The sequence below is a fragment of the Vigna angularis genome, chromosome 6, assembly GCF_016808095.1.
Source record: "Vigna angularis cultivar LongXiaoDou No.4 chromosome 6, ASM1680809v1, whole genome shotgun sequence".
Lineage (NCBI taxonomy): Eukaryota > Viridiplantae > Streptophyta > Magnoliopsida > Fabales > Fabaceae > Vigna > Vigna angularis.
The window spans coordinates 20,030,441-20,043,891 of NC_068975.1; the positions used below are offsets into that span (position 1 = coordinate 20,030,441).

Here is a 13,451-nt window from a genome sequence, read left to right on the forward strand (position 1 = left end):
TGAGGTAATTAATAGTAATAACTGTCGGGGAGTTAATGAAAACAATTGGCATTTATTGTTATTCATTGGTGGTTATTGAGTCAGAACTAACGGTAAGCTCTTTATAATTTATAAATATTTGTCTGGCAAACGAAATTAAAAACTGGAACTAAACTGAGAGCTCTGATAACTAATCTTGATTACAAGATTACTACGCGAGGTCACTGACTTGAGCGTCGGAGTGTGTTTTGCAGGCACCCTCCCTCGCGGCTTAGACAAGGAGAAAAGAGAAGACATCACAACTGGACATTGGAGCAGACAACTTTGAATGTTTTAGATTAGGGTTCTAAATCCTGTCGAAACATAAAGTAATATCCTTCATCAAAAAATAAATAAATTAATGTAATGTATTCATTAATAAAAAAAATACATTTAGTAAATCGTCCATGTGAGAAACCCTCATAACATCCAAATAAAAAAAGCTGGCAGTGCTAAATATGTGAAAGAAATTAAGATGAAATTTATCATTAAAAAGAATGAATCTTAAAATGGATTTAAAGGTTTAATTATAATAATTGAGACAGTGGTGCTGTTATAACATGATATTCATATCAAAATATAGTATTAGTTAGCTTAATTATAAGAAAAGAAATAAGATTAGAAAGGATGTATCTAATAATTATGATTAAGATGATCAGAGTTTCTTATATTGAAATACACTCATGAAGATGAATGAAACATAGTGCAAATAAATTTGCTTAATTGAAAAGGTATCTTTATACGCTCATCATCAAAAAAGTGACCAACTCAGAACCAAGTCGCTCCCTTCCAAGAAAGAAAACGCATCGAAAAAAAGAACCCAACGGCACCTCACGCCGTCACCGTTTGCCAGCTCACTCTTCCATTTTTTTCCCCACGCCACGTCAGTAGTGACGCTTATTCTAACGGCATCTGTTTCGTCCCGCGGAACACGTAACGACGTTCCGCCAATGGCGTTACGAACTCCGTAAGGCCCACTTTCGGCCCAACCCCAAGTCACAACAAGGTCTTCTTCCTCTTCTACTGCTACAGCTTCTTTCTGTCTTCTTCATCGTCATCGCGCACTTTCTCTCTCCAACATTCTCTCTTTTTCTTTCTCACCCTCCTTTTTTCTCTCTCAGAATTTTCTTCTCTTTCCGATTCCTCCTATTAATTTCATTTTTCTTGCTCCTTCTCTTCCCTGAGAACACCTCTTCTTAGTATTGATGTCGGTATGTGTTGTTCTCTCTCTATTTTTTGTTGTTGTGTTTGCAATGATTTGTGGTTTCTCAATTGATTTGATTTTCTCTCTGATTATTGTATTGAGCTGTTGTATGCGATTCCTCAGTCGTTGATTCGCGTTTCCGATATTGTTTTTTTGTTGTTAATTTTACCCCTTTTTCGCAATATTTTTTGTTTGTTCTCTCCTTTTTGTTTTACATTTCCGGATTTTGATGCTGTGATCCTTCTTCGATTATTTGCGTTTTGGTTTCGTGTCTTTGATTTATTCTGATTAGCATGCTTTTATTCTTTAGTGGAGCTTGTGTGCCTTTCCGATTCGGTCCTTGTAGGTTGTGTGCAAGAATTGAATAGTCTTGGGATGTTGCTGCTGAGTGGTGGTTAAGTAAATAATTTAGATGTTTTAGTTTTGCCTTTAATTTTGTGGTTAATCGAAGGTTTTGTTTGAGTACGTGGTTTAACTGTTATATTCTTTCTATATTTGACACCGTGTGCTATGGTTGATTTCTTTTCTACTAACTTCTCAATCGTGAAGGCTGTTATTGTTTATCAGTATCGGAATTGTTCGTAGATCGGATATGTTGTGATTTCTAGTTGATTTCCTTTTTCTTTTGAATGGGGTGAAATTACAGTATTTTCAGTTGTTTTGTTCTGGCACAACATGGCCTTTCTGAATTACTGCCTCATGGTTTGTTGTATTTTTTTCCTCCTTTTTTTTTCATGAATTACGACATGTGAACCTCTGTTCTTGTTGCTTTAACAACTTGGCCAGAGGACTTTATTTTTCCTAGTTAGCGAATAATAGAATTTTATAAAAAAGGGCGATAGGGAAGTTTATAACTTGAAAATAAGTAATCCGAATAAAGGAAACGAGAGTGCTAAAAAAACTACCATAAAAACGTGAAAATGAGCTAGGGAAGACTAGACAAATAACTAACAAATTGTACAATGTCATATAGCCCTACCCTGGTTATGTTCACTTAATATTTGAGAAGGTATAGATTGTAGAAGTTGTTTCAATTTCCTAACTAGCAGGACAAATCCAATATTCCTCATGGATGCCTAGTTTGCAAACCATAGTGTTAAATCAGTGGGCAGCGTAGTAATGAATGACTGTTAGTAAGAGAACGGAAAAACCTGAAAGTAGAGGGAACATTATGTGGTTTGTGGACGAACTGCAAATCATATGTAATTAGTTATATCAAGAAAGCTGTTCAAACTCAAAATGATGACTTGACCTTGTGGAATTGGTGTATCATGGATAAGCAAAAAAGGGTCTTGTAATTAGAACCAATCCTCTTTCGGGAGATTGAATAAGAATTCAGAAGAACAATTTACATGGCATCATGTCTAGCATTTATTTAAATTTCTCTGTTTTTATGTGTTATGTTTGGTCTCTGTTCTTCTATTCTTAATACGCACCCATATAATCTATACTAGTATTCACATCAAACATTTACAGTATGTAGAAAACCTATTATATTATCTGCTTTCTGTCTAGATTTTATAATCATCAAGTCCAAAAGAATCTTAAGGAATTAATTTAATGTATTTTAGTCTTTGTTTTGCGTTGGCTAATCTAATTATTACACAGGAAAAGGGTCGGCCACTACCAAAATTTGGTGATTGGGATGTCAATGATCCAGCCTCGGCTGAGGGGTTCACAGTGATATTTAATAAGGCTAGGGATGAAAAGAAAACAGGTGGCAATCCTGAGTCACCAGCAAAGACTGCCGCTGATCCTCATAGCAAACCTGCAGTAGATCCTGGGAAAACTCAGACTGTAAGATGTTGTTTACTAAACCTCTCTCACTAACCTGACACGCAGACAACCTTTTTATTCATAATCTAAACATGGCATGTTTTTCCCATCTACAAGAGTAAGTTTAACCTTGCAAAAAAATGTTGATTGTGATACGTGTGCACCATGTTCATATATATGCTTGTGTTTTTGGCATGAATGAGAAACTGTTGGACAGCAAAGTAACTCAATATGTATGTTGACAAGATGTGCTAGACTAAGAATACAAAGCTCTGGCCTACTAAATCCCAGATATATTGAAACCATGATTTTTAGTTTGAGTTATAACCTTGGTTGGGTTATCAATTTCAGTTGTTACTAGTATTTCACTCTTGCTTAAAATATATTTGGTCTTGTGTCAAACTGTGATCTAGATGAAATTAAAAAGATTAGAGTGTCCAAATCCAAAACAAAAGAGGAAAAGATGTGCATATGTTTTAGTTGATTTTATTTGGACTAATAATTTGTCTATTGTTGGCCAGCGCTGATTATTTGTAAACCTTTGAAATGAAGTATGATTGAGCAGATTGCTCAGAAATTGATCTGCATTAGGTTGTGGTAGGTTTAGATAGTCATACTGAGATGTAATTAAGATGTGGAGCAGTCAAAATAATCCAGTCAGTTTATATATTTGTTAATTTATCCTGATGAATGATTTTTCGTGGTTTCAGAAAAAATGGTTTTGCTGCATGCAACCTTCTGCCGAATGATAGGATAGCAATGGTTGCTCATTTGAAAAGCCTGAACAGAAGAACAATGTTTATGTGTAACTAGCTTCACAGTATTTTCGCAAAGATAAGAGCTGTAGAGCCATGAGCGAATTCTACGGAATTTATATTTTGTGCTGTAAAAGTGAGCTGCAATGGGGTAAAGGGAAGAAGACAGACTATTATTTGTGTGTGTATCAGTGTTGTGGTTTATTATTAGGAGCCGGGGTTGCTTCCTGTTTTGCCTTGTCTTGCGCTATGAGCTAGAGCGTTGCTTGTCACATTGTATTGCTTGTATTATCAAACAAATCCTATTTTATGAACTCATTTTATTCCTTTGATTTCGTTCCCCCGATCATGTTTTCAATTTGGCTTATCTTGCTATTTATTACAACAATCTATTCTTTTCCAGTTCGACCAATTTGGGTTATCTTCCAAGTTGGGAAAGACGAATTAAAAAACAAGAATGAATGAGACAAATTTGTGCTTTCTTTCTTTTGCTCTACAAGACATGACATATACCTGTGCATCATACAAGTAATATGTTCTGCATGTGTTTTTTTTTTCTCTCTTCATTTTGTAGTTGACAGTTTTGCAGAAATTCCTTTCAAAGAATTCAGCTGACTATTATTTATCATTTATTTCGTCCTCTTTGAATGCGAAAATCTAAGAGGACTGGACTAACTAGTAAGCTTGGAGGCAGGAACGTCAACATGACTCTAGCATTAGTGGGCAAAACATGCCCATCTGCCTAAATAGAAGAGCCAAGCTACTAAATAATGCCCATCTTCAATGAGGTGGTTCTGTTCCAACATCCAATGCATGCTATGTGACTGTAGCCTATATAAAGGCCAACAAAATTCATCCTAAACAGTAAGCTTTCGTTCAAAGAGGCGACGAAGAAGATAAACTTGGAGGGCGCTGGCACCTATTAGTGCTGCTGATTCAAGTAGCGCCTTGTGAATCGTTCTCGAGCTCATTGCACTGCCCACTGTAATTGCAATGAACAATATAAATTAAAATCTTAGATATGTTTTGTCATGTTATCTACATCCATGCTATTCAGTTCTATATTTTATATGAAACCTGTCAGTGAAAACATTATCAACACAGATTGCAGGGAATAGTTATAATCATCGAATCTGAAATCTCATGTTAAAAAAAAACAAAACATGTTTTGTGTGAATATAACATTACGGCTGGTAAGATTATATATTAAATAAATTCTGCACGAAGAAAAAAATGCCAAAGTTGTCTTAATTTCGTTTAAACCTAGTCCTAGGTGCCCTGTCCAACTACAACAAGGTTTTATAGTCTTCCTAAGCAGCAAGATGCGAGGAGACCACAAATTCAAAATGAAACTCAGTTTCTGTGGAAATTTGAATGTTTCCAAAACCTAAGTAGACGAGTTGAGTTGAATATGAATGAATAGTGGTTCAACGTCAAGTTTAAAACAATTTTTTCTAAGCCTTAAACTAATTATTTTTCTCAAATATCTTCCTTAAAAGGTCAATCCCGTTTAAAACATGAATACTAGGTGGACATAAAGTTAAAAAATACTAATCTTTATTACTAAAGACTAATCCCTTCTATTAGACTCAATGTCGTGGGTAACAATATCAGTTTATTAAAATAAGTTTACCCATACTCCTCATCCCTTTTAGCCCCTGTCCTCATCTTCTTCTATCACTATGTTTCCACATTTTTATTCAACTACATTTGTTTAGTTCTATAGACATATGAATCCAAGAAATCAAACCAACAGAACCTCATTATGATATGAAATGTACCTATTGCCTGGCGTTCTGTCTGAGCCTCAAGCCAATGCTGTTCATACTGAATGTTGAAAAGAGCTCGTTCTAACTTTACTATCTCTTCAAACAAAGGAGCTAAATGCTCTGCAAAGATGACCATGTAAACAGTAACTCACCAATTCAGGAGGGTCCACAGTTGCAAAAACCTATGAAATTAATTAATCAATCGTTTATGTCTCACCATCTTTTGCATGATGATCAGAAAACTCAACGTGGTTACTGTGGACATCAAAATCGATTGTTTCATGATAGGGAGACCTGTTATTGAAGCAGAAGCGATAGGGTCCAGTGCTTCGAGCCACAAATTCGAATATTTCACTTGTCACGTCAAGAAAATCTCGAATTGGTTCACCAGCTGGTCCCCTCACCTGAAAATCCAACAAAAACTATTGTGTCCACAGTTGATTTCTCAAGAACTATAATGTAACAGGACATGTAATAATTTCTTCGAATTCATAATTTTGTTCTCACATCGAAAGCAACTTTAAAAAACATGTCAGAATCCTAGATAATACTTATTTAAGAGTTCACTAATTTCTATGTACTGTACTGTGACTTGAGTTTTTCAAATCATACATGATTCCATCATTTTTTTCAAATGAGGAATCTGCATGATCTGGAAAACATTTTCACAGAAAAGGGTCCGAAATTTCTTTCACAGTTGTTACCTCAAGGTCTACACCATCATCAGTAAATTGCCAAGATGCATCAATCTTGATGACAACAAATGAAGCATGAACTCTATCCCCTTCGTGCTCAACATTGTGAGAGAAACATTCACGTCTGTCAATCACAAATCTGATCCCAAGCACCGCATTCATGCTGGAAAAGATTACCATTGCAGTGGCAAAATTTGATAGCGCTACCTTCATCTCTATCACTACCTTCATTCACACATATTCAACAAGACTCATGTCATTAAGCTTAAAACTTTCTTTGCATTTGCACCATTTCCATCATAATTTTCCTTAATATTTCTTACAGTACATGACCCTGATCCATTACTTTTTGAAAAGGTACATGATTTGACATCATAATCTGATCCTTTGATTTCCATGGTTTCACATTCATCATAGCAACTTCTAAAACGTACAACAATGGATGTCTCTCGAAAAAGAATTCCAAATTAAGAATTTAACCATTCAATCAACGGATCTCATAAGAATGAATCAACATGATTAGAAACATACATGCAAGAATCAAATTTGAAGAATGTTACCTTCTTTTATCAATATTTTGCTCCAAAGGGTAGGATTGTACGAGGAAAAATTATAGAGGAACGCTAATGGGTTTTGTTTTGTGGAGCAGTTTTGGAGGTTTGATGTCTAAGTTATTAACGATTATGTGAATCATGTTCGTATTTACGACAACACGTGTTGGACTACAATGCAGGAGATAGAAATAGGAGATAGAGAATTATTGATATAACCTAATAAGAAAAAAGAAAAGAAAAACAATGAATGTTAAGAAGATGTTTTGAGTGGAGATTGGTCACATATTATTACTTGTTTTCAAAATCAAAATTAAAAGTTTAATTGAAATATACCAATTATAATATTCGATTAACACCAATCATTTTCTATCTATAATAATTAGATAATTTTCTTTTTTATGTTTATTGAAAAATAAATTTGGACTTGTACAGTTTAAAATGTATTTTTTATTTTATAATTTTTATGATTTCAAAATATTTTTATTTAAGAATCTATATAATTATTTTTTTTAAGTTAAATATATTTTTATCCCTTAATTTTTAATGAAAATTAAAATTAATTCATCTCAAAATTTTATTGTGATTTAGTCTCTCAATTTTATAAATACGTAAATTTAATTATTTTAATCCAATATTGTTAAATTTATTTAAAATTATAAACGTATTTGATAGTAACGTTTGAATTCGATTACACGGTGTTTGACACATTTTTTTAGATTTACATTAATATCCCTCATGAATAAAATTAAATGGTGCACCATTTTTCAAACAGTTAAAGAGTTAATGCAAAATGTAATGATCTTGGTATATAGTGTTTTTTAAACCATTAGGTTAAATACAGGGAGAGACAAAAAAATATAAGAAAATTGTGTATGACAAAAAATGTAACAAAAACAACACTGATTGACAAATACAAATAAAAAGAGGTCAAATTGTTCATCACTTGAATAAAAAGAACAACACTACTGGTGAATTGTGATGATTAGGGTACACATTTTCTAAATTATTTCGCTAAAAAGTAGAACTTCGTAAAAATCAAGAACATGAACACTAAAACTGAAAATATCAAACATCTTAACTTAAGGAAATAAAGAGGGCACATGCACTTAGAGCCAATGCTGTGGATTTTGCTGCAACAGATATTGGTAATCTTCCCTCATCTTTTCTTAGGAAAAGTCCTTGGTACACAGGTACATTGATCAGAACCAAAACCCCACTTATAATAACTTGCAATGCCATTGCATCAAAAATTCTGAGACCCCCTTCACTGATGAACACTTGCTTTAGGAAACTGCCAAGAAGGCAAAACAAATTGAGCAATGCAAGTGTTGCTAACACAGTGAGCATTGGGGATGAGCTTCCAAACTCCATGATTTCTTTCTCATATCGTTGGGAAACTTCTTCTGCTACCTTTGCAGATACTACAAAGGTTGATTCTGAAAAGCCAAAAGACTTCAAGATGGTATCAACAAAAGCAAAGAGGTAAGAGCTTGTTCTCTTGTACAGCCATATCCTTAGCTCATTCCACCAACCCTTTACTGTGCCTTTTGACCACAAAAACTCCATCATACAGTAAGACGAATCACCAAGAATCACATATGCAAAAGGTATGAACCATGGACTTGACATCTGATCAATGCAACAAGGTAAAATTTTGATACTGTCAGAAACTAAAAACACAAACGTTCACATGATTTTATCTAACAGCCTAAACGAGAAATTCGGTTCTTGACAACCATACTTGTTGATGAGGTTTTTCATACGATGATTTAATAAGAAGAGATTATATATATATATGTGGCATGAGTCCAACCCATAAAAGGAACTGACACCATTCTTATCTCCAAAACCTCGAAGCATTGAGTTTATGAGTCTTTTTTTCATACTTGTTGATGAGGTTTTTCATACGATGATTTAATAAGAAGAGATTATATATATATATATGTGGCATGAGTCCAACCCATAAAAGGAACTGACACCATTCTTATCTCCAAAACCTCGAAGCATTGAGTTTATGAGTCTTTTTTTCATACTTGTTGATGAGGTTTTTCATACGATGATTTAATAAGAGATTATATATATATATATATATATATATATGTGACATGAGTCCAACCCATAAAAGGAACTGACACCATTCTTATCTCCAAAACCTCGAAGCATTGAGTTTATGAGTCTTTTTTTCATATATGGTGTTTAATGTGCATTTTTACCCAATGTCAGACTTAAACTCACACTTAAATTATTTTAATACTTGTGCTGTGAAGTAGGTCTCACAGTCATACCTGTGGAAACAAGGGAATGCCTTTAAGGAGATAGAGTGGAGGGATGACGCAGTAATATAGTGTTGGCCAGCAAATAAACGCCCATAGGTTATAGTAACAATATGCCATTTGGAGGCCAGGACTGATTAATCCATAAGCATGCCATGCAGGACTATGCTTGGAAAGCAAAATTTGAAAGCATCCTTCAGACCATCTCTTATGTTGAACTAGTGTTTGTGGCAAGGTGTTTGGAGCTACACCTAAGAAAGCTCTCCTTTGAGGATTATAGAACACTGATTTCAATCCTCTGCATTTAATAGACACACCTGTCATAACATCCTCTAATGAGCAACCATATAGCAGTCCCACCTGAAATCAAATATTCATATATCTTCAATACATTAGTCATTGTTACACTATTATAGATAACTTCTTTGTTATTGTGAAAAACACTATATATCTAAATCATATAGTCATGCATGGAAGATTAAACTTAAAAGCTAGTTACAGATTACCGAACCACTTAAAAAAGTGAGGTTCATTTATCTATTAATCATTATCACAATAACAAGAGCTTGAGAGAGGGCCAACGAGAAAGAATGTGACCTCTTTTCCCCATAAAGTGTTTATCTCAAAGGTACAACTAGCAAGAGCCTTTGATTCTTCTTCAAGTTCATGCAAGCTTACTTCTGTCATATCACCAATATTCTTGTATTCATTCCGATCTTTCTCGTATTGGTCACTGAACTTTCTTCCACACAGTATCTCTCTTCTGTGAAAGCAGCCAGTTCCAGCATACAAAGGCCCACCAAGGGAATCCATACCATGGAATTCCACCTTCATTGTTAAAAATTCAAACCATCACAAACTTACATAGCAGAGTGCCCTTTTGTCAAAGAAAACAATGCAAATTAATCATGAACAACTTTGGTTTGATAAGCAAAAATCATCAACTAATTTACCTCATAAACTACTCGGAGAGCACCACCATATAGATCATTCTTGGTGATATTCTCAAAACACTGTGGAGTCTGCACATAAGCAATCTCATGGCCCTTATCTTCATCCATGAGGAAGCAGAGTGCATCCCTTAGAGATTGAGAATTGTTTGAGTACATGTCACAATCTACATTAAGGATAATTTCCCCGTTGCTAATCATTGATGACACTCTTATCTGCATTTAGAACCAAGAACACATAATACAACCAATGATTAATTTCACAGCATCATGCATAAAGCTTACCATAAATGTTAATGCATGAAAGGTATATACAATACCAATGAATTCATGGCTCCAGCTTTGAAGTTATGTGCAACTTGAGGTCTCTTCTCACGAGCCAAATATACCAATACGGGCATAACTTTCCCATCTACATCTTTGGCACTCGAGTCCGTTTCGTGTAGTAATATCTATAAAGAAAATAATGCATATTATACCAGGCATAAGTATAGCAGTACACAGAGTAAACATTAATATTGAAACATTACTTTTAATATTATAATATTAAGTGAAGCATCATGTTAGCCTCTATAAATAAAGAATAAAATATTAGTTAATGAGACTAATGTGGAACTTTATTAATATATATATTGTTAAAATAATACATTAATTATCAGAATAGCTAGTTTTATAAACCAAAGTGCTTAGGAGAAAGTGTCATACTTGAAGAATTGTGTCATGGTCTCTTCGAGAAGAATATGAATCCCACTGTGAAAACCCTTTATGCTCTGTGTGTACTTCTTCTGGTACTCTACCCATCTTGGCTGCATTTTCTATTCGACTTTCCATATCTTGGTACAATTTCTGCACTTTAATTCCATGCATTAATGATTTGTTTTATGGTAATTTTTGCATATGTCAAGTACAGACAAACAGTTTGTGATCATTATTTAAATAAAAAAGTGGATAAGGATTGTGGATACCACAAGCATTGGGATCCAGTCTCAAATGCATAGATGTGTACAAATTACTATGGGTTTGAAGCATTGATAAATATTTATTCTTCTATGAAAAGTTCTTGCCATTCTTTTATAAGATAAAAATGATAATTTTTTCAAACTTTTTAATATATCTTATTAAATTTACTAAAGTTGACCGAGTGATGAGGTAAAAACACTTGATTTAAGACTATCACTAGTAAAAAAAAGTTATAAAATAGTCAATAAAATAGCAGAAAAGAAGTGACCTTGATGGTGATCAACTCTTTGGCATGAGTGGATGAGTGAATGGTTTTGAAATAAGCAGCTGGTGAGGTGGGGTCCACCTTGAATTTCCTGCAGAATGGAAGCCATTGTTTTGCAAAGATGGAAGCCTCTAAGAGAGCATAGAAGGTAATATCTGATCCAGCATCATCTGAAAGATACACACTGAGTTTGTCTGGTGGATACTCATATGCCATAACTGATAGCACTGTGTTAATAACCATCACTGGTGGCTCAATTCCTGGATCTGCTGTACACACAAAGATGTCCACTTTTGGTAACACCTTCTCATATCTGTTTCAACAACATACACTTTATTTCTCCGTTTTATACTTCTCTATGGAATTTCACTGTACTAATATGAAAGCATGAAAGCATGAAAGGAAAGAAAAAGAAAAAAATATATATGCTTGTTTTATCTGTTTAGTTTCCTATGAATTATGCAGATGAGGTTAAAAGATTTGGATACTTTCATCAATCATATACACATACTAAACATATAAATTTCTCGTTTCAAAATTAAAAATTCAAATATATGTATTTTTAATTTTAGTATTTGATTATAAATTGGTGAGTCCCTACTCAAACAAAACAAAGTATAATGATTTTGATGGCACACCACTATAAAGACAAATTACATGATAAAGGTGTTATTTTTGTTTAAAAACACAGCTTGTATTCTGCTCACGTGTTGATGAATGGTATCCCCACATGACAATGCCACAAATGGGTACCTAATTCACCTTTTCTTCCACAGACAACTTCATGCAAAATTATTACCAAATCTATCAATCCTATAATATTTCATAAACTTTACACCTCACACTGCCTATGGCAAAACCTAAACTAAAATATAAATAAATCTTTCTGTATTTAAAAAAAAATTAATATTAAAAAAGTTGAACAAATTTAAAGAGTGATGGAAGAAGTTTAGATTACATAGTTCTTTTTAGAGTTTCCAGCACAATGAATGAAGTTTGCTTACCTAAATATCACAAAACATGTTTAAAGATGAAGTGGAATGCCAACCAGAAGAATTTAAAAGAGAAAAATAAAATGAGACTTTATGAGTTAGTAACTGAAGTGAGTTGTGTCATACAATAAGTCATACTAATGATGCTTTCATGATCAATTAATCACAAGTTTTGTTATGGCTTTGGATGTTATAGAACTTGAATTGATAATGGGTGAAGTTTGGAAGAGTTCTGATAGTAGAGTAGAGAAAAATGTGCATAAGAAGTGAGTGAATGAACTAAAGAAGAAAGTATGATGAGTGCATGGTGTACCTTTGAGATAGCCTTTGTCTGAAAGGTTCCCTGAAGAGAAGGTTCCATCTGAAGGGGTGTCTGAGAAGCCAATAAAGACCAAAGCATAGCTCAGCAAAAAACAAGCCAATCCAACCCCATTTCCCAACTTCACTTTCTCTGGGTATGTGACTCACTCTGAAAACCCAGATGAAGCAAATCCCCACAAACAATGATAAAGAAAAGACCTTGTAAAAGACCCTTCCTTTGGCCCTCTTTGTCTCAAACAACGGAGAATGCTCCACCTCTGCCATATCTTACGTAACTTTCTACTCTCTACTTTGTTAACACTTCTACTATTTATACACTACACAACACTTTTGTTATGGTGAAGGGCCATGGTAGTAGAGTTTGAAATTCATTCCATTTTTGTGTGGTTGATAGGGATATAGTGTATATCAGTAAAATCGACAACAATTCTACTCATTTCACTTACCTCAAGATATCTATTCCAAGCAAATGAGAGGCCATCATTCTTGGAAATTTTCTTACCTGACTTTCATCACGTTGGCTTTATCAAGAGTAGGTGGGGTTCAGTGGAGAAACACAGCATGAGTCACATTGGAAAATACTTTTCGTAGTGTCCTTCATTTTAATGGGACAAGTTAGCTGGAATCCTTTTTTTGGAATATTTTCGACCATTGATTCGGTCCCAATACGAACTATGTGGTACCACTTTCTAGGTTTATTCAGATAAAGAATTCATCGAAAAATTGGGAACTGAACTGAATCATATAATATCAAAATTTTAAAATAACGAGATCTAAACTCAATCATATAATATCAAAATTTTAAAATAATAAATTAATAAGTCTTTTTCTTATATAACTAATTTGATTTTGCTTCTCATTTACGCCGATATAAGACTTAGACTGCTACAAAGATCACATTTTGCATCTTTATTGATAA

The 13,451-nt window shown here is 33.9% G+C and overlaps 3 protein-coding genes across 4 annotated transcripts; 1 reads left to right on the forward strand and 2 right to left on the reverse strand.

Annotated features, from left to right (window-relative positions):
• Positions 1-779: 779 nt before the first annotated feature.
• On the forward strand, positions 780-4,085 carry LOC108343261 (protein NOI4). Its single transcript, XM_017581434.2, has 3 exons — positions 780-1,229; positions 2,831-3,019; positions 3,709-4,085. Exons 1-3 carry the CDS (start codon positions 1,224-1,226, stop codon positions 3,745-3,747), a joined length of 234 nt encoding a protein of 77 aa, XP_017436923.1. The 5' UTR covers positions 780-1,223; the 3' UTR covers positions 3,748-4,085.
• Positions 4,086-4,349: 264 nt separating this feature from the next.
• LOC108343260 (transmembrane emp24 domain-containing protein p24beta2) lies at positions 4,350-6,885 on the reverse strand. 2 transcript variants are annotated; one of them, XM_017581433.2, is made up of 5 exons: positions 6,778-6,885; positions 6,227-6,442; positions 5,740-5,926; positions 5,535-5,642; positions 4,350-4,735 (listed from the first exon to the last, which is right to left on the reverse strand). In XM_017581433.2, exons 2-5 carry the CDS (start codon positions 6,428-6,430, stop codon positions 4,611-4,613), a joined length of 624 nt encoding a protein of 207 aa, XP_017436922.1. In that variant the 5' UTR covers positions 6,431-6,442; positions 6,778-6,885; the 3' UTR covers positions 4,350-4,610. The 2 variants fall into 2 exon arrangements, with proteins under 2 accessions (XP_017436922.1, XP_017436921.1); XM_017581432.2 differs by lacking the exon at positions 6,778-6,885 and having other exon boundaries at positions 6,227-6,517.
• Positions 6,886-7,656: 771 nt separating this feature from the next.
• LOC108341165 (cellulose synthase-like protein E1) lies at positions 7,657-13,138 on the reverse strand. The gene is made up of 8 exons (XM_017578819.2): positions 12,525-13,138; positions 11,223-11,532; positions 10,700-10,840; positions 10,315-10,446; positions 9,998-10,210; positions 9,642-9,872; positions 9,057-9,404; positions 7,657-8,400 (listed from the first exon to the last, which is right to left on the reverse strand). The coding sequence occupies exons 1-8, from the start codon at positions 12,794-12,796 to the stop codon at positions 7,846-7,848; spliced, it is 2,202 nt and encodes a 733-aa protein (XP_017434308.1). The 5' UTR covers positions 12,797-13,138; the 3' UTR covers positions 7,657-7,845.
• Positions 13,139-13,451: the final 313 nt, after the last annotated feature.

Excerpts from the sequence above, each read along its gene's own strand:
- LOC108343261 (XM_017581434.2), top strand. Across the intron at positions 3,020-3,708 it reads ATCCTGGGAAAACTCAGACT|AAAAAATGGTTTTGCTGCAT; the intron begins GTAAGATGTTGT and ends TCGTGGTTTCAG.
- LOC108341165 (XM_017578819.2), bottom strand. The coding sequence starts at position 12,796 with ATGGCAGAGGTGGAGCATTCTCCGTTGTTTGAGACAAAGAGGGCCAAA. Across the intron at positions 11,533-12,524 it reads AGACAAAGGCTATCTCAAAG|ATATGAGAAGGTGTTACCAA; the intron begins GTACACCATGCA and ends TTGTTGAAACAG. Across the intron at positions 10,447-10,699 it reads ACCATGACACAATTCTTCAA|ATATTACTACACGAAACGGA; the intron begins GTATGACACTTT and ends TTTTCTTTATAG.
- LOC108343260 (XM_017581432.2), bottom strand. The coding sequence starts at position 6,448 with ATGAAGGTAGTGATAGAGATGAAGGTAGCGCTATCAAATTTTGCCACT. Across the intron at positions 5,927-6,226 it reads ATGATGGTGTAGACCTTGAG|GTGAGGGGACCAGCTGGTGA; the intron begins GTAACAACTGTG and ends TTGGATTTTCAG. Across the intron at positions 5,643-5,739 it reads TGATCATCATGCAAAAGATG|AGCATTTAGCTCCTTTGTTT; the intron begins GTGAGACATAAA and ends TCATCTTTGCAG.